This window comes from Sapajus apella, unplaced genomic scaffold (assembly GCF_009761245.1).
Source record: "Sapajus apella isolate SASKATOON/1434 unplaced genomic scaffold, GSC_monkey_1.0 scaffold44, whole genome shotgun sequence".
Classification (NCBI taxonomy): Eukaryota; Metazoa; Chordata; class Mammalia; order Primates; family Cebidae; genus Sapajus; species Sapajus apella.
In genome coordinates this window covers 10352607-10379545 of record NW_022436984.1, presented here as the reverse complement: position 1 = coordinate 10379545, position 26939 = coordinate 10352607, and the positions used below count along the sequence as shown (strand labels likewise).

General features: G+C 35.8%; 1 protein-coding gene and 1 long non-coding RNA gene across 4 annotated transcripts in view; both read left to right on the top strand.

Annotated features, from left to right (window-relative positions):
• The window catches only part of STRN (striatin), a 136099-nt gene that overhangs the window by 46272 nt on the left and 62888 nt on the right, over positions 1–26939 (top strand). For 2 of the 3 annotated variants that reach the window (XM_032239305.1, XM_032239306.1), the window contains exons 3-7: positions 3136–3209; positions 15661–15739; positions 18210–18377; positions 20978–21113; positions 25819–25954. In XM_032239305.1, the coding sequence (XP_032095196.1) occupies positions 3136–3209; positions 15661–15739; positions 18210–18377; positions 20978–21113; positions 25819–25954 (593 nt within the window). The remainder of the gene's footprint in view (positions 1–3135; positions 3210–15660; positions 15740–18209; positions 18378–20977; positions 21114–25818; positions 25955–26939) is intronic. The other variant, XM_032239307.1, reaches the window with a different exon arrangement.
• Positions 6615–8506, top strand: LOC116524163. Its single transcript, XR_004257205.1, has 2 exons — positions 6615–6713; positions 7015–8506. It is a non-coding gene; the product is annotated as an uncharacterized LOC116524163 (long non-coding RNA).

Sequence of the window (26939 nt, the reverse complement as noted above, 5' to 3'; positions counted from 1 at the left end):
TGTGTGTGTGTGTGTGTGTGTGTGTGTGTGTGTGTGTGTGTGTGTGTTTGTTTTCCACTTAAGATGCTCCTTCTGACAGAAATGCTCTCTCCACCAGTCCATTTTCTGATTGGAAAACTCCCACTGCTTTTTTGAGATTTAGCTAAAATCTCACGTGTTACCCTTTTTGGTAGCTTTCTTTGACGCCAGTTTTGACCGAATTATATAATCCCTTATCTGCATTCTTGTAATACTTGTTACAGCCCTTATAGCTCTTACACAGTATGCTGTAGTTATTTACATTCTTATCTCTTATGCATATCCTCACCTTCCACCCTTACCTGACTACAAGCTGTAGGTTGTCCCAGCAGCCAGCGCAGTGCCTGTTAAATCATAGGAATTCAGTAATAGTTCATTGAAATTAATCAAATTATTAACAGACATAAGATCTGCTTATTTATCTTACAGGCAGAATTAGACAGAAAAAGAATAGCAAACAAGAAAGATTGGTTAACACAGTGAGCTGAGTGTTAGAACAGTGGAAAACGGTATGAGTAAGAAGTTATTTTCAAAAATATTAGCTTCAAAAGACTATTAAGCTTAAGGAGGGTTCTGAGAGAAAAATACATTTCAGCAAATCTAACAATCTGTAGGGTGACCTTGGTTTAAAGGGTCATAGCTTGTGGTAAACACAACAGTTCTTTACATATTTTGTCTTTGTCTATGAACATTTTATTTTAAAAATTAATGTATCACAATTTTGAAAAATATTTCTATTCCCTTTTTGTAAGTTCTGTTGTAGTTTTTCCTGAGACCACTAGAATGCACTATAATGCAGTATTTTGCGTTTGAAAATGTTCTTTTTTAACATATATATAGAAGATATAAACTCCATAACATTTTATTGCCACTGCTATTTTAAAAGCTTTAATATAATCTGTCTTCAGCCTAGTTACATTCAGTTGCTATTTTGACTTCTAGCAGGTATTATTACTTTGTCTTATGGTAAATGAAGTGTGTTTCTGGAAAAGTAAGAGATTGATAGTTACGTTTAGAACCTTGTTTACTTTCTAGTAACTGCAAGTTGAATTAATATCTGTAAATCTTACCTTACAATGATCAGTATTATTACAAATACATTGAACTAGATTCGCAAACATTTAGTCCAGTGACAAAATCTTTGTGGTTAAGAGACACATTGAGAATGGATATTCTAAATAATTTGGACCAAACATATTTACTAAAAATTAAATATATATACATATAGTTAATTAACCAAATAACAACAAAATTGTCTCCCTTCTGCCTCAGTTCATTGACTTTCTTTCCCAAGGAAATCTTATTAACTGATATCTTATGTATTGTTCCAAAAAGATTCATATGCATAGGCATATGAAATAGATATGTAACTTTTAAAAAAATGTGTGGAGACATACATAGTATTTTGTACCTTTTACTTTTTGCTTAAGAGATCAGTTCATTGGCTTATGAGTATTTTTTTTTTCTTATTGTGTACATTTTACTGTAAAACATTTCATACATATGTGAAGATATAAGGACTATTATAAAAAATACTCATGTAACCTACCTTAAGAAATAGGATGTCAACTGCCTATAATTTTCATAGATTTTCTTAGAATTCCTCTCTATAGAAAACTTTGGTTTTTTTTTTCTATTGTGACTGCAAAATGATTATTTTTGCAAAATAATAAAAGATTTCAATATTTTACATATTTGAGCAAATAATTTTTCACTTCCTTTCTATTTTCTTTTTTTCTTTTCTTTTTTTTTTTTTTTTTTTTTTTTTTTTTTTTTTTTTTTTTTTTTTTTGAGATAGGGCTCACTGTCATCCAGGCTGGAGTGCAGTGGCACGATCTTGGCTCACTCACTGCAGCCTTCACTGTTTGGGTTTAAGCAATTCTTCCACCTCAGCCTCCTGAGTAACTGGGATTACAGGTGTACACCACCACACCTGGCTGATTTTTGAATTTTTAGTGAAGACAGCATTTCATCATGTTGTCCAGGCTGGTCTCAAATTCCTGACCTCTGGTGATCCACCTGCCTTGGCCTCCTAAAGTGTTGGGATTACAGGTGTGAACCCTCGTGCCTGGCCACTACTTTTCTTAAATTATGAGAAAACCTAATGTAACTGCTCAATTAGGTTTCTATAAAGAAAAAAACCCTTAAATTTGGCTGTGTTACACTTTCCTTCCTTTATTACTTTATTATTTTGGTTTTTCAAATTGTTGTTTATATTAATATCCTAGTCTTAACACATTGATTATTATAATACATAATAATGTTTATTACAAGTGGTCTCAGTATTTTGGGGAGACAACAAGTGAAAATATACAAATGCATTAAGCAGGTATGGCCATTTTTAGTCACCCTTTTAAAAATTTGTACATTAGCTGAGTTATTTTTCTGGTCTTAGATGGTTAAATCCAAGATGTTTAAATCAGATGGCTAAATCCTGTTAACCAGAATGATAACATTCTGTCAACTTTGAAAAGAAGATAAGACAGTTTTATTCTCATTTACAGTTCTTTTTGAGTAAAAGACAAAGGATATCTTGACTGTCTCGAAAAAAAATCATTTCTACTGGAATGTCTTATTCAACATTGATGATTTGGGCTGGAGTCTCCCCCCCTTGGATTATACAGTATAATGCATATTTGGCAAATCATGATTATCTGATAAGGCACATAATATTGTAGATGATTTTTCTTTTTAAAAAGCTCAATTTTTTGAGAAAAGTCTTCTACAAATTTATTTCACAATCGAAACCTTTTTTTTTTTTTAAACTGTTTTTGATAGTAAAATTAGCTTTGACAAATATCAGGAAAATATGAATACTACAGAAACTAGGATGTTATGTAGTCCATTTTATTATTAGAGAAAGAAGAGTTATGATTCCCAGAGTTATTCCTTTATTTTGTTATAAGGATACTTGATGGTATAACAACAACAGCAACAACGAAAAAGGCAAGCGCTTTTGTATTACAACTTTGACACCATGGAAAGCTAAGAGCCTTTGAAAGTTCTAGGAGTGTTCAGCCCGGACTACTGAACACTTAATGACTACTATTGTTGCATATATGAAGGTTAATTTAAATATATTTTAAGATGGTTTGTGTTTTCTCATTTCTTTATTAGAGCCAAATACCACAAGTTGAAATATGGGACAGAATTGAATCAGGGAGATATGAAGCCCCCAAGCTATGATTCTGGTAAGCTAATTTTAAAGAAAGTTTAAATGATAAAAAGAAGTTAATGTCTAGTATTTTCTAGCAACAATGTTTTTAACTGTAATTTTCTAATTATTTGCATGTTAGTTATTTTTTCTGACCTGCTTGTCTTTTGGCACCATTTAGTGTCATATCATTTTCCACCACCTTCCTTCCTTTTCCCTCTTGCCCTTTCTTTTAGTTCCCCATTTTCTGCTTAAGTTCTACACTTACTGGAAGGATCAGAGTTCATGGGTTAACATGCACCAACATAACCTTGTCTTGCTGCGTCTGCCCAGCATTAATGGGAACTTCGAGATGTGCAGTACAAAATACATCATTTCCTTGAAATCCTGAGAAAGAGTAGGAAATAGGGAGATAAGAGATTTCTTCTTAAATCACAGAGGAATTCCTCATCCCATAAACTTAATTCTTCAGTTTCAGGTGGAAAACTGTTTTGGTCTTTCTTGCAGATGGGAGCTTCTGTAACTAGAACATGTTTTAACAGCCGAAGTATTTATTATATTTTTGAGTTATTTCTTCCTTTTCTTTCTCCTACTTCTTCAGACCACTAAACAATACAAAATAGTACTTGTAAATAATCAGATATTAAGGAATATAGATATAATTCACTTGTTAGTAGATATTAGGGAAGAATGACAAAAATTAATCAAAAGTTATCAGCCATGTTTCAGATAGTTACATTTTTGGCATAATTTCAGATTAAATTTCCCAATTAGGTATCTGAAGACATTAATGTTCATTTATATCATTTAAGGAAGTATGTACCTTGTGTTAGAGGCTTTATGTATGTATATTCACTTTAATTCTTAAAATAGTTATTTGGTAAAGATAATATTTATTTACATTTTACATATGTGAAATTTAAATTCAGTGAAGTGGAGAAACTTGCCCAACCTCACACAAATATTAAGTAATGATAGAATATGGAGCTGAATCTAGGTCTTTCTGACTCCAGAATTCATATTCCTACCATTTTATCATACTGCTTCTATATTTGACAATGTATGAAAGAACTTTCCAAAATGAGTTCTAAATGTACTGCCAATTTTATAGTTAATTCATTGTAGTAATGTATTAATGCATTTTTCTCAGTTGAATATTAAATGCTTGAGATCTAGAGCAATGCAGTTGATCACTGGTGTATTTTTTTCCTTTGTTTTTAAATTATTCTGTCTTTTATTTGAGTGTCTGTTCTTATAATCTGAGATGTGTGTACATTTCAAAATAATTTTTTTTTTAAATGTAGGCTATTTGTTAACATCTTTTCTAAAATGGTATTAACTGACTCAAAGGAGTGATTTTAATCAGTATTGTATTAAAAGGTTTTTACTTCTTAAGTTTTGGATATCAATTTAAGAGAACAGAAGCCTACATGCAATATATTTTTAAAATGTTTGTAAGTAAACATGACTGGCTGCAGTGGCTAATGCCTGTAATCCCACTGTGGGAGGCCCAGGTGGGGAGGATTGCCTGGGCTAGGAGTTTGAGACCAGCCTGGGCAACATAGCAAGACCCTGTCTCTACCAAAAAAAATTTAAAAATTAGCTGGGCATGGTGGCACATGCCTGTAGTTCTAGCTACTGGGAAGGCTGAGGTGGAAGGATCACTTGAGCTCAGGAGTTTGAGGTTAGGTTACAGTGCCCTGTGATTTTGCTATTACATTCCAGTCTGAGTGACAGAGTGAGATCCTTTTTTTTTTTTGAGACGGAATCTTACTCTGTCCCCAGGCTGGAGTGCAGTGGCGCGATCTCAGCTCACTGCAACCTCCGCCTCCTGGGTTCAAGTGATTCTCCTGTCTCAGCCTCCCAAGTAGCTGGGACTATAGGCGCGTGCCACCATGCTCAGCTAATTTTGTATTTTTATTAGAGACGGAGTTTCACCATGTTGGTCAGGATAGTCTCGATCTTCTGACCTTGTGATCCGCCTGCCCCGGCCTCCCAAAATGCTGGGATTACAGATGTGAGCCACTGCACCTGGCTCAGATCCTGTCTCTTAAAAATTTTTTTTACAGTTTGTAAGTAAATAGCACAGCTCAGTAGAAAGGGTTTGGGCTTTAAAAGCAGATAGATACAAATTTGACTCTGCCCCAACATTTTAAATTGCCGTGATACTACTTAATTTCTCTATGGTTACTTCATTCCTGATCTGTTAACTAGGAAATGTTCTGGGAATACTTCCTAACTCAGATGTTTATTTTCTTAGTATACAATGCCTAGTTATTCGCAGTATACAATACTTAGTTAGTACCTAGTATCATTCCAGCTGTCTATCTTTCTAACCATCCATTCATCTTACAAATATTACATTATAGTATTTTTCTCATTTTAGAAAGTTTTTCAGATCCAGTACCAAATCCAGTGAATAAGAAAACAGTGCTGTTGGATTTTTATAGGGAAGATAGACAGTTAAAGAAGTGATTACAATAATATATGACATGTATAATGGAGAAAAAATAAGTGTTATTGAGCACAGTAGCACAAATCTAGTCAAGTGGTCAAGAAAGACTTCTTGGAGGAAGTGATGTTTAATTTTGACATCTGAAGGACAAGTAGGAATTAGGGCAAGTAGACTGACTATTTGTTGAATGGGAGGTGGGAAAAAGGCAAAGTATTAGCAGCAAAGCTTCTGAGGTAAGATCACAGCGCATTTGAGAAATAGGATACCTGAATAGTAGTGGGAGGAGGGAAGGAATGTTCCAGATGTAGGTAGAGAGTTAACTGGAGGGTAAAATATGTTACAAAGGCCTTGTGAAACATGTTGAGTAGTTCACGCTTAGGAATATTCTAAGCATTTGAAGAAGGAAAGCATTTGAAGGATCTTTTTTAAAATTTTTTATTTTAATTTAATTTAATTTTATTTTTTTGAGACGGAGTCTTGCTCTGTCACCAGGCTGGAGTGCAGTGGCGCAATCTTGGCTCACTGCAACCTCCACCTCCTGGGTTCAGGCAATTCTTCTGCCTCAGCCTCCTGAGTAGCTGGGACCACAGGCGCGTGCCACCATGCCCAGCTAATTTTTGTGTTTTTTTTAGTAGAGACTGGGTTTCGCCATGTTGGCCAGGATGGTCTCGATGTCTTGACCTTGTGATCTGTGCGCCTCCGCCTTCCAAAGTGCTGGGATTACAGGCGTGAGTCACTGTGCCTAGCCAGGATCTTAATTAGAATTTATCATCAGATTTACTCTTGGATTACATGGGCTGTGGTGTGGAAGATGGATTAGAGAGGAGCAACGTTGGAGATGGGGCAGCTGATTAGAGGACTGTTGCAGCAACTTGGGCAAATGAGGAAGGTTTCCTTGACAAGGGCGTATTCAGGAAATATTTAGGAAGTAAAATCTGCAGGAACTAGTTCTATATATATATATATATATATATATATATATATATATATATAAATTTGATTTTATGCTGATCTTCTATTATTCCAATTTTAGTATATGTGCTGCCAAAGCAAGCATAGGAACTACTTTTTGATTGGATGTAGGGGGTGAAAAAAGGATGAGTCAGCCGGGCGCGGTGGCTCAAGCCTGTAATCCCAGCACTTTGGGAGGCCGAGGCGGGTGGATCACGAGGTCAAGAGATCGAGACCATCCTGGTCAACATGGTGAAACCCTGTCTCTACTAAAAATACAAAACAGCTGGGCATGGTGGCGTGTGCCTGTAATCCCAGCTACTCAGGAGGCTGAGGCAGGAGAATTGCCTGAACCCAGGAGGCGGAGGTTGCGCCATTGCACTCCAGCCTGGGTAACAAGAGTGAAACTCTGTCTCAAAAAAAAAAAAAAAAAGAGAAAAAAGGATGAGTCAAAAGTGACTCCCACATTTGTAGTTTAAGCAACTAGACCAGAAGTAGGTTTGGAAAATGGTGGGTTCACTTTTGGATTTATTTCTTAAATAACCTAGTGAAGATGGCTAGTTGACAGTTGAGTATATGGATCTGGAGCTCATGTCAGAAGTATGGATGTGTTTGATACATAAATTTGAGACGCATCAACATGTGGTACTGGTGGCACTCAAGGCCATTGGAGTCGAAATGATCACCCAGGAACTGTATGTGAGGTAAGATTGCATAAAATGTAATCCTGAGGAATGACATTTAAAAGACTGATAGAAGAATGGAAACATGAAAAGGAACCTGATACAGAGTACATTAATGATAGGAGGAAAACCAGGAGACCAAGGAAACCAAGAGAAGAGAAGGTTTCCAGATGGAAGGACTGTTCAACACTATTGATTAATTCCCAGAGGGCTGAAGAATATCTCTAGGACTTTCTGACATACGGGACACTGAGAACTTTAAGCAGTTTTAGGAGAGAGGTGAGGGCAGAAACGAAGTGGGTATAGTCAGCTTTCAGGAAGCTTAGGTTGTGAAGGTGAGAGAGAGAGATTAGAGGGCAGTAGCTAGAAGGACACGTGTGTGTGTGTACATGCACACGTGCACGTGTGTGATATGTGTCTTAGTATAAAAGGGAAAGAGATACTCAAAATAGGAAGATAATCTGAAGAAGTGATAGGGATTGGATTCCAAGCATAGCTGGAGCATGGCAGGAGGAGCATGTCTTTTATCATTACCAAGACAGAATGTAGGAAGTTAGGTTAACAGGTTTATAGATTTGGATTTCTGTTTGGTGGTGGATATTTAAGAGAATGTCCATAAATTATAACTTTATGTATGAGATAGGATTATCTGCTGAGAGTGGGTCAGATGTTTAAGAAAAGTAGAGAAGGTTTAAATGCTAATGGTAAACACGAAGACTAACGTTCTAGGAAATAGTAGGATCGAGTAAAGCTAAGGGTCCAGTTGAGGTGTGTGATCATGAGTGTATGTAGAGGCAGTAGTTGCACATTTGGTAGCCTGGGTAAAGTCAGAGAGAATGCAGTTAGTTAACAGTTGAATTCACTGAATTCATGGATAGACAAAGGGACAAAAAATTGGCAAAGGACTAAAACTACAGAGGGAACGAAGTGAAGACACAAGGAGGCTGGCTAATGGGTGAGTTAAAAATAAGGGTAGATTCTGGTCTAGAGCAGGTCAGCAAACTTTTCTTTAAAGGGCCAGATAGTAAATATTTTGGGGTTTGCAGGCTGTTTGTTGCAGCTACTCAACTCTGCCACTGTAACATAGAAGCATTCATAGACAGTACATAAATGAATTGATGTGTCTGTATTATAAAAACAGGTGGTAGGCTGGAGGCTGGATTTGACATGCACGCAGTAGTGTGCTGGCCCCTGGCTAGAGGTCCCAGCTAAATTAAAGAACTAGTGGATTTAGGGAAAAAAGAACTAGTGAATTGGGAGTAATTGAGCCTGATGGGTATGCTTAGAGAATCAGTTTGCATCTGTGATAGTTCTTCGTAATGACAAGACCTAAGATATGACAGCTAAGGAGGATGGTGGCTGTGGAGAGGCAGAAGTGGATCACCTATATGCATGTTGATTTCATTCAAGATGATGTAGAAGGTTGGTGGCAGAAGCATGTGAACCAGGTTTGGAGGGTTATCTAGGGATTTGTAGATGACAGTGATAAGGACTAGAAAGTGCAGAAAGGGTGTATTCAAATAGCATAACCCTTAAGGAAGCAGGTATTTTTTTTTCGTTCTTTATCCTTTTATCTATTTACCATATTTTCCGGAAACTGATAATCCAGATATTTCTGAAACATTTTTCATGAAAATTTACTTTTCCTTTCTAAATTTTTTTTGGTCCCACTTCCAGACCATCATATTTCTACTTTAGGAGAATATTGTATCAGACTATGTTAAAATGTATTTATTTTTGATATTTCAGTCTCTCCTATTTAATGTTAGAAGCCAGGTAGTTGTTGAAAGTTGAATGTATGTATCCAGTGTGATAAATTCTGTCTTTTAATTGAGAAGTTTAGACCATTTACATTTATTATGATTATTGATATGGTTAGGTTAATGCTACCACCTTTGTAGTTTGTTTCCTTTTGTTCCGTCTGTTCCTGTTTCTTTTCTTTCTTTTGTAGCCTTCTTTTGAATGAATCAGATATTTCTTAGGATTCAATTTTCTCTCTTTTTTATATATATTTATATATATATATATATATTATTTTTCTCCTTTTCTTCGGCCCTTCCCTGAGACAATTTTATCTCTTGCTGACTTAATAGCAATAACTCTTATTTTAGTAGTTGCTTTAGGGCTTACAGGGCACATCTTTAACTTACTACAGTCTATTTTCAAGTGATAACATACCACTTCAAGGAGAGTACAATAACCTTATAATAGTGTACTTTCGTTTCTCTTCTTCCAGTCTTTGTGCTATTGTTGTCATGTATTTTACTTCTGTGTGTGTGATAAACCACACACTACATTGTTATTTTTTTCCAGCAGTCTATTGTCTTTTAAAGATCTTTAAATAATAATTTGAAAAAAATTCCCAATGCCTATTATTCCTTTGTGTAGATCTGTGTTTCCACATTATTTTCCTTCAACCGTAAAGCCTTCCTCTCACATATCTTGTAATACAGAATGCTAGTAATTAATTTTTGCAGCTTTTCTATGTCTGAAAAGACTTTGTTTTTGCTCATAGGCATTATCTCTGATGAGATATCTGCTGTTGTCCTTATTTTTGTTCCTCTGTATATATTGCGACCTTTTTTTTCTGGCTGCTTTTAGGATTTTCTCTTTATCATTGGTTCTAAATGATTTTATTTATTATTATTAGCTGGTATAATTAGCCTTCCCTACATATTTCTTATGCTTGGAATTAAGTTTCTTCGATCTATGGGTTTATAGTTTTCACGGAATTTGGAACTTTTCAGCCATTATTTCTTCAGATACTGTTTTTGTTCCTCCCTGTGCTATGATCTGATTACTCTATCTAGGTGGTGTCTGGGTCAGTCATGAGGCTCACCTGTTTGCTTCCCCGTTCTCTCAGGTATTACTGTCCTTTGTTGCGTGGTGTCCAATGTTTTGAAAACCATTGTTTCATCTGTTTTGTTTTATAGTTGTTTCAGCAGACGGGTAAATCTAGTCTCTATTACTCCAGTTTGACTGGAAATAGCAGTCAAATACTTTTGATATTACGAGGAAATTAAACTGTTATCTGTATTAGAATCCTCATTTTTATATGTCACTTTTTGAACTCAACAAGGCAAGGATGAATGTGATAGTTGATGACTACTTACTGACCATGGAAAGAACTGTGAGTTTACCCTGAATAAGGAATATAAGAGCTATTTGACTTTGGGTTTCTTTTTTTAACCTCAATTTTATTTATTTATTTATTTATTTTTCTGAGATGGAGTCTCTAGCTCTGTTGCCCAGGCTGGAGTGCAGTGGCATAATCTTGGTTCACTGCAACCTTCACCTCTTGGGTTCAAATGATTCTCCTGTCTCAACCTCCCTAGTAGCTGGGATTACAGGCATGCACCACCATGCCCAGCTGATTTTTTTTTTTTTTTTATTAAGACAGAGGCTCATTCTCTTGCCCAGGCTGGAGTGCAGTGGTGTGATTTTCACTCAGTGCAACGTCTGCCTCCCAGGTTCAAGTGATTCTCCTGACTCGGCCTCCTGAGTAGCTGGGATTACAGGGGTGAGCCACCGCACCTGGCCTCCAGCTAATTTTTGTGTTTTTAGTAGAGATGTTTTATGTTTTTACCACATTGGCCAGGCTGGTCTCAAACTCCTGAGTTCCAGGGATCCACCCACCTTGGCCTCCTAGAGTGCTGGGATTGCAGGCATGAACCACCACGCCCAGCCGTAACCTCAGATGTTACTTAGAGAGTCAGATTTTATCTCAATATAAGAATATACTTTTTTTTTTTGGCTGGACATGGTGGCTTATGCCTATAATCCCAGCACTTTGGGAGGCCGAGGAGGGTGGACCACAAGGTCAGAAGATCGAGACCATCTTGGCCAATATGGTGAAACCTATCTCTAATAAAAATAAAAAAATTAGCTGGGCGTGGTAGCACATGCCTGTAATCCTAGCTACTTGGGAGGCTGAGGCAGGAGAATCGCTTGAACCAGGGAGTTGGAGGTTGCAGTGAGCTGAGATTGTGCCAGTGCACTCCAGCAGCCTCACGACAGAGTAAGACTTCTCAAAACAAAAAAACACTTTTTTTTTTTTAAGAGGATAGGGTGCATTCTTATTTGATTCTTAGTAAGATATAATTTATATACCATAAAAGTCACCCTTTTTAGTGTTTTTTTAAATAAATTATCCCCTTGAACTTTCTACTCTATTCTATTAATTTGTCTTTTCTAGTTTTATATTATTATTATTGTTTTTTTATTATGCTTTAATTTCTGTGGTACATGTGCAGAACGTGCAGGTTTGTTATGTAGTTATACATGTGCCATGGTGGTTTGCTGCATCTATCACCCCATCATCTACATTTGGTATTTCTCCTAATGCTATTCCTCCCCTAACACCCTACCCCCTGTTATCCTTTCTCTAGCCCCCCACCCCCCAACAGACCCAGTATATGATGTTCCCCTCCCTGTGTTCATGTGTTCTCATTGTTCAACACCCACTTGTGAGTGAGAACATGCAGTGTTTGGTTTTCTGTTCTTATGTCAGTTTGCTTAGAATGATGGTTTACAGCTTCATCCACGTCCCTCTAAAGGACATGAACTCATCCTTTTCTATGGCTGCATAGTATTCCACGATGTATATGTGCCATGTTTTCTTTATCCACAAATCTCTACCTCTCTACTCTAATCCCCTGGCAACCAGTACAGCTAGTGCTCGACTTATGACCACTATTGGTTCCGACAGACCGGTCGTAACACGATTTGGTCGTAAGTTGAGTAGGCTATATGTACAGTACTGTGAAATGATGTTATAAAAATATTTAAGTCATATTTTATCATAATTTTCTTTCATTATTGTTACATATCATAATTTTCTTTGTTCATTTTATGCCATTTGTATCATCTCTACACCATTTTGTTTCTTATTTTTACATTCGTCAGGTTTAAGTAAAACACTGCATTACCAGTACAACTGGTTTAATATTTGCAAAACATACAAAATTACAAAATACAGGTGCATACAAAAATACAAAATACAGGTGTAAAAAATACCATAGGAAACATTTTCTCAATTGTAAAACATATCAAAATATATAAACATGTATGAAACATTTTATTGGCCGCTGGTGCTTGGCTGCGGATCATTGATGTCGTCATCTGAGGCAGCAGTTGGGGTTACTGGAGTTGGTTTTTTCATAAACATGGTGAGCTTTATCTGAATTGTATGTTTCTTTTTTTCTTCATAAATTTCACGATACGGATGAAATACATCGTGTGCCATCCGTTCAATCCTTGCAAATCGTTCAGTGTTTGGGTCCATTGCTTCGAAATGTATGAGAAATTTATTGGGAGGGGTTTGATGAAAAATATCCAAGACACAAAACACAAATTGCTGTACTGAGTCTGGGATAACAGTTGAAATGGTGCACACGGAGATGGTAGTGCTGCCGGAAGCTGGTCCGCTCTGTCGTACGCCCAGCTGGGCAACGTTTGCGCTGCCAGACGCGGAGCAGTCGTGGCTAGCGATTGTGGTCGTAAAGTCGAGTGGTCGTAAGTCGATCAATACCTGTAGTCTTGTTTTCCATTTCTGTAGTTTTGCCTTTTCTAGAAAGTCATGTGAATTTCAGAATCTTACAGAATGTAGCCTTTTGATTCTGGCTTAGCTAACCTAGAGTAATGCATTTGAGATTTGTGTAGGTTGGTTTGTATCAGTAATTCATTCTTTGTTCTTCTTGAGTAGTATTTCACTGAATTACTATATCACACTTTTGTAACATCACTGGCTGCCAGAATAGGCACAAGCAGTTGAATATATTTGAGGATGGCAAAGAAAGGATTTAGCCCTATTCTGGTGGGAGATTTAATGATCTTAAAACTTCACTTCACATCTGAAGTCTTGAAATGGCAATGTGAATGTTTTTACTTGTTTTACTTGGCAAGTACAGGTTATTCACTTGACTTAAGAAGGGGATATATTGGAACATACTATGTTACATACACAGATCCTGAATTTGTGGTCAGTGGAAACAAGATGTATTTGTTTTCCCTTAGTTTGGGGATATTGCTTTTGTCCCCTTCTTTTTTTTCTTTCTATTGTCCCCTTCTTTTTTTTTTTTTTAACGTATATTCTCTTTGAAGTTATCATAAAGTAATTAGCTTCTTTTTGAAGTTAATTTAATTCCCCTTATTTTCTACCTGCCTCTCCAGTCTACTCTGCCTCTATTTCTTTGGTATATCATAGAACTAAGCCTAGTTATTTTAGAGTTGTTTTAGAATAAAAACAAACATACAAGATTTAATTCTTACTTTTATTCATGTATTTCTCTAATTTCCTGTTGTAGTGATATCATGTGAAGGAAAATGCTGGGGTTCTGGAATGAACAGAAGTTCAACACTTAACACTGTGTTTCTAACCTGAAAATTACCTTCCAAAACTCAGCTTCCTTATCTTTAAAATGAGGCTAAGTCCCTATCTTTGAGGTTGTAAGGAATAAAAGAAACAGTGTATGTGTTTTTAACACAGCAGGTAGTAAATACTTAATTTTTTTTTTCTTTTTTTTGATACGGAGTCTCACTCTGTTGCCAGGCTGGAGTGCAGTAGCGCAATCTTGGCTCACTGCAACCTCTGCCTCCTGGGTTCAAGCAATTCTTCTGCCTCACCCTCCCGTGTAGCTGGGACTACAGGTGCACACTACCATGCCCAGCTAATTTTTTTTTTTTTTTTTTTTTTTTGAGACGGAGTTTCGCTCTTGTTACCCAGGCTGGAGTGCAATGGCGCGATCTCGGCTCACCGCAACCTCCGCCTCCTGGGTTTAGGCAATTCTCCTGCCTCAGCCTCCTGAGTAGCTGGGATTACAGGCACACACCACCATGCCCAGCTAATTTTTTGTAGTTTTAGTAGAGACGGGGTTTCACCGTGTTGACCAGGATGGTCTCGATCTCTTGACCTCGTGATCCACCCGCCTCGGCCTCCCAAAGTGCTGGGATTACAGGCTTGAGCCACCGCGCCCGGCCTCCAGCTAATTTTTTGTATTTTTAGTAGAGACGGGGTTTCACCATGTTAGCCAGGATGGTCTTGATCCCCTGACCTTGTGATCTACATGCCTTGGCCTCCCAAAGTGCTGGGATTGTAGGTGTGAGCCACAGTGCCTGGCCAGTAAATACTTAATTTCAAATGTCACCAAATAAAGTTTACCAGTCCCTTTTGTATCTCCACTTAAATAAGATCTTATACAGATCAGCAGTTTTTTAGAGTTTGATCAAGGGCTGAGGAAAGTATGTACTTTTTTTGTACTGTTAACGTAGAACCATAGTGTAGTTTGGAGATTGTGCAGACCAGACTTACCATAGGGAAAGTTCTTTTTACCACCTTTTAGAAAGGACTCTGCTTTTACTTAATGATGAATTTAAGCTTTAAAATGTTTAGGAGATTTTCTTTCAAACAATGTCATTAAAAGAATACTTGAGGTTTTTAAATGTAGTAGCTAATGAAGGAAAGAGGTTTGGATTGAGATTGTTATATATCTGCTGTTTACCAAATTGGCTTTTCTACAATCATTCCTCAGTATTTTGTTCTAGTTCTTTTTTTAAAAAAAATTATTTATTCATTTTTTTTTTTGAGACAGACTCTCCCTCTGTTGCCCAGGCTTGTGTGTGGTGGCATGAGCACAGCTCACTGCAGCCTTGACTTCCTGGGCCCAGGTGATCCTCCTACCTCAGCCTCCCTAATAGCTGGGACTACAGCCGCATGCCACTGTGTCCAGATAAATTTTTTTTTTTTTTTTTTTTTTAGAGACAGGGTTTACTCCATGTTGAGAGACCCACTTGTCTTGACCTCCCAAATTGCTGGGATTATAGGTGTGAACCACCATGCCCAGCCATTATTTATTTTTAATTTTTGTGGGTACATAGTAGATATATATATTTATGGGGTACATGAGATATTTTGATACAGGCATGCAATGTGTAAAAACCACATCATGGAATATGGGCTATCCATCCTCTGAAGCATTTATCCTTTGTGTTACAAATAATCCAGTTATACTCCTAGTTATTTTTAAATGTTCAATTATTATTATTATTGACTTGTTCTAGTTCTGTTATGCTACTTTATAATACTTTTATTTGGCTCTCATTTTGTGACTTGATTGGATAAGTCTTTGTTCTGGAGAAAAATTCTCAGTCTAGTTAAAGATAGGGAAAATGTATTTGTTTTAGTTCTGCTACTCAGGGAAATCCAGTAGCAATAATTTTTCTTAGAGTTTTGTTATAGAAATTATAGTTAAAAAACAGAACTCGCATTATCCTAACACATACCTTACAGTTGCAGTTACATATTCTTAGCCTTATGAATGTTTATTGGACGTTATTAATGAATTGAGATGCCCTCTAATCCATAAAACAAGTCAGTTTCATTATCACTTAATGTTTTCCAGATGAAGGTAATGAAACAGAAGTGCAGCCACAACAAAACAGCCAGTTAATGTGGAAACAAGGTCGACAACTACTCAGACAGTAAGTGTCCCAAGGTCGAACTTAAAAATGGTTAAAGACAAGAAACATTTTTACAAAGTTATTTTTACTGTGTATTTTCAAGTCAGATGAATATTTTATCTCTTATTATTATTAGATGGATGCTGTGAAAAAGCTTAATTGAATTTCTGTTCCTTTTTCATATTAAATACTTTTTCTGTGTGGTGGAATTTATATAGTTAAAAAAATTCTATACCTTTAAAGTTATTCTTTTCATTGCATCTTTTATGTATGAATATAAACATTTCAATATATATGCAGTTGGTGTTGACATGCAATTTTGTTATGTTTTAAAACTTTTAAATAATTGGAGAACTTTTTGGATTCTCCAAATTTGCAAATACTGCCTAACATATACTTTATTGATTGATTGCTTGCTTACTTGATTGAGACTGAGTCTCACTCTGTTGCCCAGGCTGGAGTGTGGTTTCATGATCTTGGCTCACTGCAACCTCTGCCTCCTGGGCTTCAATGATTCTCCTGCCTCAGCCTCCCAAGTAGCTGGGACTACAACTGTGTGCCACCATGCCTGGCTAATTTTTTTGTATTTTTGTAGAGATGGTGTTTTGCTGTGTTGGCTAGGCTGTTCTGGAACTCTTAACCTCAAGTGATCTGCCTGCCTTGGCCACCCAAAGTGCTGGGATTCCAGGTGTGAGCCACTGCGCCTGGTCAACTTTCTTCCATAAAATATTAATATGTGTTTGAGACAACAAAGAGTAAACAAAGATGGATTGAGGTTCTGATATCAAGAGGTAGACTAGATTCACTGGCTCAGTGCCTGGTTCTTGAATACCACCTTTGAAATGCCTCAGTAAAAGGAAATTTGCTACCTGTTGTTTGAAGGTTGATTATAAGGTTGTTTAAACCCAAGGTTTCCAAAGTAGATGTATAGCAGCTATTCCTTTTGACTATGGAAAGAGAATCTTAAAATTTCTTCACATATCTATTTTTTAATCTAGACAGAAGAAAATGAGATATTTTCTGATATTTAATAAGTGGATTTTTACTAATGCCCACGCTTTGATCTTAAATATGACGTATACATCTTCCTTTTTAAAATAGGTATGTTCTTAGAATGCTAATTTTTTTTTTTTTTAACAAGAAATGGTTTCATAATGAGCTATACAAGAAATATTTTCAGAAACTTTAAAGGACCCATAACTCTTCAGAGTAAGGGTGTCATTTTATCAATGAATGAGGAAGTAACTATTTAGTAAAACCAGCTTATCTATGGTAAGAGCAGTTTTGAAACAGGTATTTGTAATGTGATTTTGTTGCCAAAGTGAGGTATGTCTCAAATATTATTTGTTAAAAATGGAAAAATATAACACCTTTGAAGCAGTTTTCAAGAACTTTAAATTTAGGGAATTGGAGTATTTATTATCTAAACTTTAATCGAGACTTCTCTATAAATATTGGATGGGATTGAAAAATGAGCATCTTGATTTGATAAGATACACTTATTCCCTTTGATCACATATATTTTTGAGATAGATCTTTCAACTGTGATAACCAAGACCAAATCTTGCAATAAACTTAATTTAAACTGCTTATCTCATCAACCTTTGTTTTCTTCTTTCATCCAGTAGACTCAGTGCCTGCTTATAAGTTTATGTCAAATGTTTGTCTATCATGTTTCCTAATGGCATTTACCATTTTCAGGGTTCTGCCACTGCCACTTTGGCCTTTTTTGTCAACTTTCGTGTTAATATTTATTTAGTGCTTTTTATATGTCAAGTACAATATTAGGTATGTCTATTTTAGGGGATAGAAAACTGAGGTTCAAGAGAATTAAAGTTATGCAAGTAAGTGGCAGAAATAGGACCCAGACCTAGCTCTCAGTACAAAGCCTTTGCTGTTTTTTCTGTGCCACTGCCTTTCAGTAACATACACACACCCCCTACATGCCACAATTTAATTGCGGTCTATTTTTATTTTAAAGTTGTCTCAGGATAGAAGCTTCCATTCTGTAGAGGTGACTCGAGAAATACTTCCTTCTTGTGTGTAATGAAGGAGACCATATATGCTAGGAACATTCTGTCTAGATCACAAACAATTGATACATGACAAATGTAAAAAAAAAAAAAAAAAGCTATTGGAATAACTATTATAAAATACTAATTTGGTAGAGTCTGGGAGTGAGCTAGCTCCAATCTAGCCTAAAGGAAAGAATGTGCTATTAGATATATTAAAGACCAGCTTCTTCTTATGGTAAATGTAATGAATGGTGTATTGTATAGTTCTCTCATTTTTCTCAGTGACTGTAGAGGCTGGTACTGCAGGAGACAGCTCCATCTGCAGCTGGAAGATTATTTATTAAGTCTTACTAGCATAGTACTGTACTGTTAAGTCTTATGTGGTCAATGAGTTTAAATAAATGCTTTCATTTATATATTAAATTATAGAATACTGATTCCAGTATGACTGAACTGTAAGGATCCTCTTCACACAGGTATCTACAGGAGGTGGGTTATACAGATACTATTCTAGATGTGAAATCTAAACGAGTGCGAGCTTTGTTGGGCTTTTCAAGTGATGTCACTGACAGGGAAGATGACAAAAATCAGGACTCAGTTGTAAATGGCACAGAGGCTGAAGTTAAAGAGACAGCAATGATTGGGTAAGTATTTTGTCTGGGAAGTGTTTTCACTATAATTAGTTCTTATTAAATATTTTTGGTTTTATGGGCATTATTTGTACTTTCAGGTAGTGACATAGAAATAATTATAATTTAATAAAAATTCTAAAATTTTGTTTGGTTAGAAGATAACACATAAGGATTGGAGTTATCATTTATGACTATTTTAATTCAAGAATACTATTATTTATGACATTTGCTTCAAATTTATGTATTTAATACAGATTTTAGTATATTGTCCTAATCAACAAATAAAACTTCAGAAAACATTTTGTTTGGAAATTCAGTACAATCTGTAAGAACAAAATTTCATGATTGATGATCCAGAAATCACAAAAGTACCTCAAATTATTTAGAAGTAACCCTGCTTTTTAGCCACTTTTGTTTATCTCATAATGCTGTAATTTATCTTTCCTTTGATATAAAATACATATTATAAGTGATAGCGTAAGTGTGAAAAATTCATTAGCTATTTGAAATATTTTGTTTTCCATTTTGGATTATGTATCATGCAATCATATATAATTCTACTTAAAATAAGCATAAACAGTTCAATAAAGAGATTTTTCTTTATTGGAAAAAGTCTTCCATGATTGTTAATTGAATAAAAAGTCAAAAATTCTGTGAATGTCTAAGTATGATTTTTATTTTGACACTTGTTTAGGAAGGCAGAATGGTTTTAATTGAGCTCTATAAATTTTCTGGTGAGAAGATAGTTCCTGTTATTTGGAATATAAACTAAAATTATGGGATTAGGTAAAGGTTCACTGTGGGACTTTTATAAACAAAGATCTGTGGAGCCTTCTAAAATGTATTCATTAATAACTAAGAATACATTTCCAACTTTGTAGGCTTCATTAAAAAATACATTAACTTGTATTTGTAAATGTAAGGCATGGTATTTCTCTGTATAGACATAGACCGTGTGGACATTATCTATTTTTATGTTATGGGTCAACGTAAGTCATCAAGTTAACTTAGATAGTATAATTTTTTCTTTTTTTTTTTTTAGACATTTTGCTTTGTTGCCAGGCTGGAGTACAGTGATGCCATCTTGGCTCACTGCAACCTCTGCCTCCTGGGTTCCAGTGATTCTTCTTCCTCAGCCTCCCAAGCAGCTGGGACTGCAGGCATGTACCACTATGCCCAGCTAATTTTTTGCATTTTTAGTAGAGATAGGTTTCACCATGTTGACCAGGATGGTCTTGATCTCTTGACCTCTCTACCCACCTCAGCCTCCCAAAGTGTTGGGATTAGAGGCGTGAGCCACCATAGTATAAATGTTTTTAAGAGCTATAATGCATACTTTAATAACCTTCAGTAAAGACTTTCAGGGAAGACCACTCGTGTGTGTTTTGGCCTTGATCTGTCCTTTAAGAATGACCAGGATATTGTTGTTAATCTGTCAGATTTCAGTAGGGATAAAAGGTTAGAAGAGGCTGATACCAAACACAAAGCTCTAAGGAGATTTGAAATTTAAGATAGATCTGTGTGTGTGTGTGTGTGTGTGTGTGTGTGTGTGTGTGTGTGTATATATATATATATTTTTTTTTTTTTTTTCCTTCAGGAAAATGCTCTCTGTCTAAAAGATTACCTAATGAACTGGAGAGATCTTTTTGTTCTGGCCATTGGAACCTTTACTAAATTTATTTTGAGGGAACTCAATTCAAGTCATGTATTTGAAAATTCAATTATTTCTAAAAGATTAATGGCTTATTAATCAACAGGGTCAAGTCTTACAATAATGTTAATATTGCTGTTAGTAACTTTATGTACACATTTTCTCTTTTACTTTAGTTATTGAGCAGAAATACAAGAATGCATCAGAGAAAAATGACATATTTGTTATTTTCTTAGTTGTGGAAACTTATGTAAGAGGTCAAAGAGAGTTGCAGAGAGGATAAGAGTAGAGAAAAATGGAGGTAGAGATAATAAATATATTTTTAAAAAAAGAAATACATTAAGGTTGGTGTAAGGATCAAAATAATACTGAATCAGGAAGGGGAGTTCTTTACATTAGATTATCACTAATCTAAGTAAATATGAGTGGCCAGGCATGGTGGCTCACACCTATAATCCCAGCACTTTGGGAGGCTGAGGCTGAGGTGGATCACTTGGGCTCAGGAGTTAGAGACCAGCTTGGGCAACATAGTGGAATCCCATCTCTGTTGAAAATACAAAAATTACCTGAGTGTGGTGGCTCCCTCTTGTAATCCTAGCTACATGGGAGGCTGAAGCTGAAGAGTTGCATGAACCTGGGAGGCAGAGGTTGGAGTGAATTAGATCATGCTACTGCACTCCAGCCTGGGCAACAGAGTGAGACTTTGTCTCCAGGTAGGTAGGTAGGTAGGTAGGTAGGTAGGTAGATAGATAGGATTACAAAGTACTTAAAAGAGTATCTACAGCCTGTATTGCTTTTAAAATTTATCTATGATAATGTAATTGATAAGAATCAATATAGATAATGTGATTTGGGATTTATAGTTACCATATAAACAGAAGTTAATGCAACATTTCATGGGTTAATTCTTATATTAAAGTTAAAAAGATTAACTAAGCAGGATATACATGTTTTACACCAGAAAATCTGAGTTAACAGATTCTGCCTCCGTGCTGGATAATTTCAAATTCCTTGAAAGTGCAGCTGCAGATTTCAGTGATGAAGATGAAGATGATGACGTTGATGGAAGAGAGAAAAGCGTCATTGATACGTCAACAGTGAGTTAGATAACTCATACAATATAAATATTTTTAGGGACTATAATACATACTACATAATGCATAAAAGAATCCATGTTCTTTAATCTTAACCTCTAGCTTTTTCTTTTTCATGAATTTGGGGCGAGTTTTTAATATTGATTTCAAATTAAGAATATTTTTTGTATAGTAGCTTTCTCTTGAAATTCCTCACTGTTTGATTTTTTGTTCATTCATTGAACAGGACAGTTTTCTATGGGGCAGATGAATATAGTAAATACTGTGTGTTATAACAATGCAGGGTTATTGGTTGCTATAAGAGAATAGAACTGACAGACACATTATGGTGCCTGATGGTGACTAGCATCAGCTCTAATATATGCAGTTTTTGTCTTGTTAGGATTGTTTTGGTAGACAAATTCTGCAAACTTTGAGAACTCTTCCATTAGATTTCTTCACAACTGTGAAGGGTTCTCAAGTTTTGTTCAGCTTATTGACTTTCCCATGGCAGTTTCTTGGAATGAGAGATGTCTCTTACTAGCCACTTCTTTCTCTTCCCTTCTCCATTTTCTTCTCTTCTTCCCTCTTCCCCTTTTCCTCTGTCTTCACTTTCTCCCCTTCTCCCTTCTCTCACTTCTTCCTTCTTTCTCCTACTCCTTTTCCTTCTTTTTTAAGTAAGAGATGAGGATGTGTTTTGCTTTGTCTAGGAAAATGTTTACATTTTTCCTCTTTCACATTTATTTGTGAATAGAGAGGAATGTAAAGTAATATAAAGCAGATTGGACCTCTAGCTAAAAGACTTGGGTTAAGCTCCAGTTCTGCCACTATTTGTGTTTCTTAATGCTTCAGGCTTAGTCTTTTCATTTGTAAAATGTGGATTGTAATAAATAACCATCTTAACCATGGAGGATTTTGTGAGGAATAAAGAGACACTATGTGCGAAAATGATCTATTTAACTTACAAAGTGCTTTTTAAGTGTAACCCATCTGTTTTTTATGCCTTCTGCTTCTTGGGCTCCATCAGAGACTTTCAAATTATTTCTGCCACATTATTGTTTTCCCTGACCACTGTTCAGTAGTACTTTGCTAATACAGCACTGCCATGGAAATTATTTGTACTTCAAGTTGTAACTTACAATTTTTCTTATCCAAACAGGTAGTAATAGCATGTGTCTTAATTTACTGTCGTAAAAGGCAAAGCCTAAACTTCTGTGACACTTTTTCTGTGCCCTAATCATCTGGAAATTGCGTAGCCCCTTGTTATTTCTATAGAATGATTGCATCGAGATATTATTTTTCCATCAAAATACTTTATTCATAGCTCAGTATTAAATAATGCCTTGAATCATGATGCTATATGTTTCTGTGTTAGTGATATCAATTTAAATATTTTAAAAGTTTATAGATATTAAAACTATTACATATGCTCTTATTAGAAATTCCTAACCCACAGACATAATAAATATACTCTCTTCTAATTAGTACAGATCATAGCAGTTCTGTGGTGGGTGCAGTGGCTTGTGCCTGTAATCCCAGCTACTCAGGAGGCTGAAGTGGGAGGATCACTTGAGGCCAGGAGTTTGGGACCAGCCTAGGCAACATAGCAAGACTCCATCTCCAAAAAAATTTTTTTTAGTTAGCCTTGTGCAATAGCACACACATGTAGTTTCAACTACCCAGGAAGCTGAGGAAGGGGGATCGCTTGAGACCAGGAATTTGATGTTGCAGTGAGCCATGATCATGCTACTGCACTGAAAAACTTTTTTAGTTTTTTAGAAAAAAATATTTCTAAGCAAATTAATCACTGGTTTTAACAGTTTTGCATATTTTTACATTATATTACATTAATTTTCCAGCTACAGTCAAATAGCTACATGCCAAAAGGACTTTAAAAATCTAATTCTGTTTAGCAGTAAATAAGCATAACAGAAAATTTATTGCATTCTATAGGGAAAGCTAAAAGTTATCCTATTAAAACGTCAAGTAGAACAAGTTTTTAAAATGTTAATTTATTTATTTAATCAAAATAGTTTAATAGACTCAACTAAGAAAATAGAGAAACATAAAGCCCTTAGTAACTGCTGTTGTATTTAGGCTGTATACAGGAGTGTCTTCAAAGCCTCATATCCTTTTCTTTTTTCTTTGCCATTTTTGGAGTTTGGGTTACATGCTGGATTATTTTCCTCCTCTAAATTGTCTTTTTCTTCATCATCTGCCTCGTCACTGTTTTTTTTTTTTTTTTTTTTTTTTTTTTTTTTGAGACAGAGCAGAGTTTTGCTCTTGTTGCCCAGGCTGGAGTACAATGGTACGATCTCAGCTCACTGCAGCGTCAGCCTCCTGAGTAGCCGGGATTATAGACATGAACCACCATGCCCAGCTAATTTTTTTGTATTTTTAGTAGGGATAGGGTTTCATCATGTTGGCCAGGCTGGTCTCAAACTCCTGACCTCAAGCGATCCACCCACCTTGGCCTCCCAAAGTGCAGGGATTACAGACGTGAGCCATTGTGCCCAGTCCTTATTTTTCTTTACTGTCATTATTATCAGCATTCTTGTTATCACCAGCTAAGCATAATAACAACCTTGAGATTATATGTGCATGTAAGACGTTATCAGTTTCAAGCTGTGTAAAGGCTAACTTCTGCAGCAGCATCTAATCTCCCATTCAGAAACTTCAGGAGGAAAAAGAATGGAAATAAGAGCTATTAACTATTTTTTTAGCCACAGTATAAAGAATCTCATGTTCCTTTGTGTCATGGCCCTACTGAAGGTTTTTGAAGTGACAGTTTATTTATTTATTTTTTCTGATCTGTGTAGGCACCCTATGCAGCCCATAATTTAATTTGGTTTTGTCTTAATTTCTTCAATTGATTCATAAGCTCATTGAAGGTAGGAGTGGAGTGGAACCTTCTATGTCAGGAAGAAAAGTAATATATGCTTGTTATTACAAACTCTAGACCTTCCTGTTCTAATCCTGTTCTCCATTGGTAAACACAATTTATTTTTCTTCTATACCCAAACGTTAAAAACAAAGGACTTTCGGTTTATTTATTTAAAGTGGGATACTTGGTAAATAGTAATCTGCAATGACAGTAATAAATATGCCATTTATTCTTTGTATGAATTTACTGAGGTGATGAGACCAGAAACGGGTTTTTTTCCCCAGGAGTTGCTTTTGTGACATTAAATATCATATTGAATGTTGAGAATACATTCAGACTTGCAGTTTGAGGTTCTATGTACTTCTTACGGATTTTCTCTGCTCTTTTTGTCAGGCAGTGAAAACAAGGACTTACAGACAAAGATGTTGACGATAGCCCCTCTGAATTACAGCTGGCATCTCATCAGGGTCCAGAAGAGGGAGGGATTAAGCCTTTAGGGTAAAAGAAGGTAGATTAGGCAATATATTTATATGTGGAACTATGAGAATTGGGGTGTCCTGTTGGCATAACTCTTCAGAGACACCTTTCTGCCTTAGTATGGCTGCCTAGGGAAAATTAGAACAGATTATTCAAATATGGTTTGTATTTATAAAAATACACATTCAAGAATGGGTTTTCGGTTCTCAGTCTGCCACACTGATCTTGCTTTTTTGTCGAATCGATTTGCTAGATGTTAGATTGGGAGGTGCTGTAAGCATAGAAGTATTTCTTGATTTTACAAAAATATCCCAAATAGTTAAACAAATTATTCTAGCATCATTAAGTAATCCTTTGATTTCTCCTATCCAGGTTTTGTATGTACCAGGACAGTTAAAGCCAGATAGGTTTCATCTATGGTGGCACCTTTGTTCCATTGGTAGTGGCTTCTTGGAGTGCTATGCTGAGAAAGGTTTCTGATGCTGTATCTTGTCTTTGATGAAGAGTGCTGTGATTGATAAATGATACCAGTTGTCAGCATGGGAACAGGGCCATACAAGTCACGTGTTTGTCATCTCTTGTGCTCTGCTTCTGAACTCTTTAGTCTGTCTGTCTGGTCTATCCCATTGATCTGTCTGTAAAACTTTGATAATTTTAAGCCACTCCTAATAGCCCAGGGATAACATTTGATCATATCATGCTATTTCTGTTTTGCATGAAGTGAAGAAGCTGAAATCTAGAGAAACTGAGATATTGAAATTTTATTCAAAGAAATGCAAACCAAAGCATACAATTTCTTTAGGCCTATGTTGGTAAAGGTGACCTAGAAGGAGATAATTTATAAAGAGCTTAGGTGTGTAGATCTCAAAAATTGTCTCTGCATGTATGAAGCTTAAGTTTTAACACTTCAACTGGATTTGTGATTCCAGTTATTTCTAAAGATATAAAAATGAACCGTAGCTGCCTTTACCAATTTGTTAGATTCAGTCTGAAAGAGCAGTGTTTTAGAGAAAAAAATTAAATGTATGGAGAGCTTCTAGAGAAAACCGATGCAAGGTTAGGACAGTAGAAATAATTATGGGAACCTAACAGAGTACCTTGTAAATTATCTACATTGTTTCAATACATGTCTTATATTTCCACATGTGGTTCTATTAATTGACTTAAACAAGCCATCATATTGTTGAACAAAGTTTAAATCACTGCTTTAAAATTTATAATGTCTTTAAAAACAATGTGATTTTCACTGAGGTAGTACAGTTATTTAACACAACAAAGGTACACATTCTGAAGAAAATAATTGAATTTTCTTATTCAACGGTAAAGGGAAACTATCTCCTTTATTTAATTTAGCATGTTTTTCATTAGATTGTTAGGAAAAAAGCATTGCCTGACAGCAGTGAAGATCGAGATACAAAAGAAGCTCTAAAGGAGTTTGACTTCTTGGTTACATCAGAGGAAGGAGACAATGAATCTAGAAGTGCAGGCGATGGAACAGACTGGGGTAAGGAAGCATACTGGATCCAACTAGACATGTTAAATAAATAAAAAAATCAGTGTTTTACCAGGAGGGCAACATCTTAAGGAACTATAATGTTGAAATATTGAACATTTTGTGAACTTATTACTACTGGCACCTTTTAACCAGGGTATATGTGTTCATATGTTTAAGAAAGGTTGTGTAACTACCTCATTTAAAAAGAGGAAAAAAAAGCAATACAGTATGAATATTCTCTGTTTTCTGCCTAGACAGAACTTTCAAATCTAGATTTTTGTGGAAATTGATTATGAGACTTTAATTAGAGGATTTTGGAGATCTCATTTCTGACATTTTATATGCAAAAAGAAGTATAGGTTAGAAAATTGTAGTCAGTCATTCATTCTAGTTTAAGATTCTAGTTTAAGATTTGACAGTTTGTACAAGACATAGAATTTTTCTTCTCAAAATGTTCTTTAAAAATTGAATATTTTAAACATCTAATAAGAATTAAAACAAGTATTCTGGGGAAATTTCCATAGCATAGATCATTCTAGTATGGAGACATTATCACTATCAAGTTATTAAGCACAACAAAGGTACACTTTTTGTTTTCGAGACAGACTGTAGCTCTGTCACCTAGTCTGGAGTACAGTGGCGCGATCTCTGCTCACTGCAACCTCCACCTCCCAGGTCCAAGCAGTTCTCCTACCTCAGCCTCCCAGTAGCTGGGATTACAGGCACCCACCACCATGCCTGGCTAATTTTTGTATTTTTAGTAAAGACGGGGTTTTGCCATGTTGGCCAGGCTAGTCTTGAGCTTCTGACCTCAGGTGACTTGCCTGCCTCAGCCTCTCAAAGTGCTAGGATTGCAGGCGTGAGCCCCTGTGTCTGGCCCAAAGGTACACTTTCTGAAGAAAATAGTTGATTTGACTTAAGGTAGTATTGTGATAAATTATTCAAAACAAAAGTGATTAATTCCATCAGGTGTATATATTTGTGTAAATGTGAC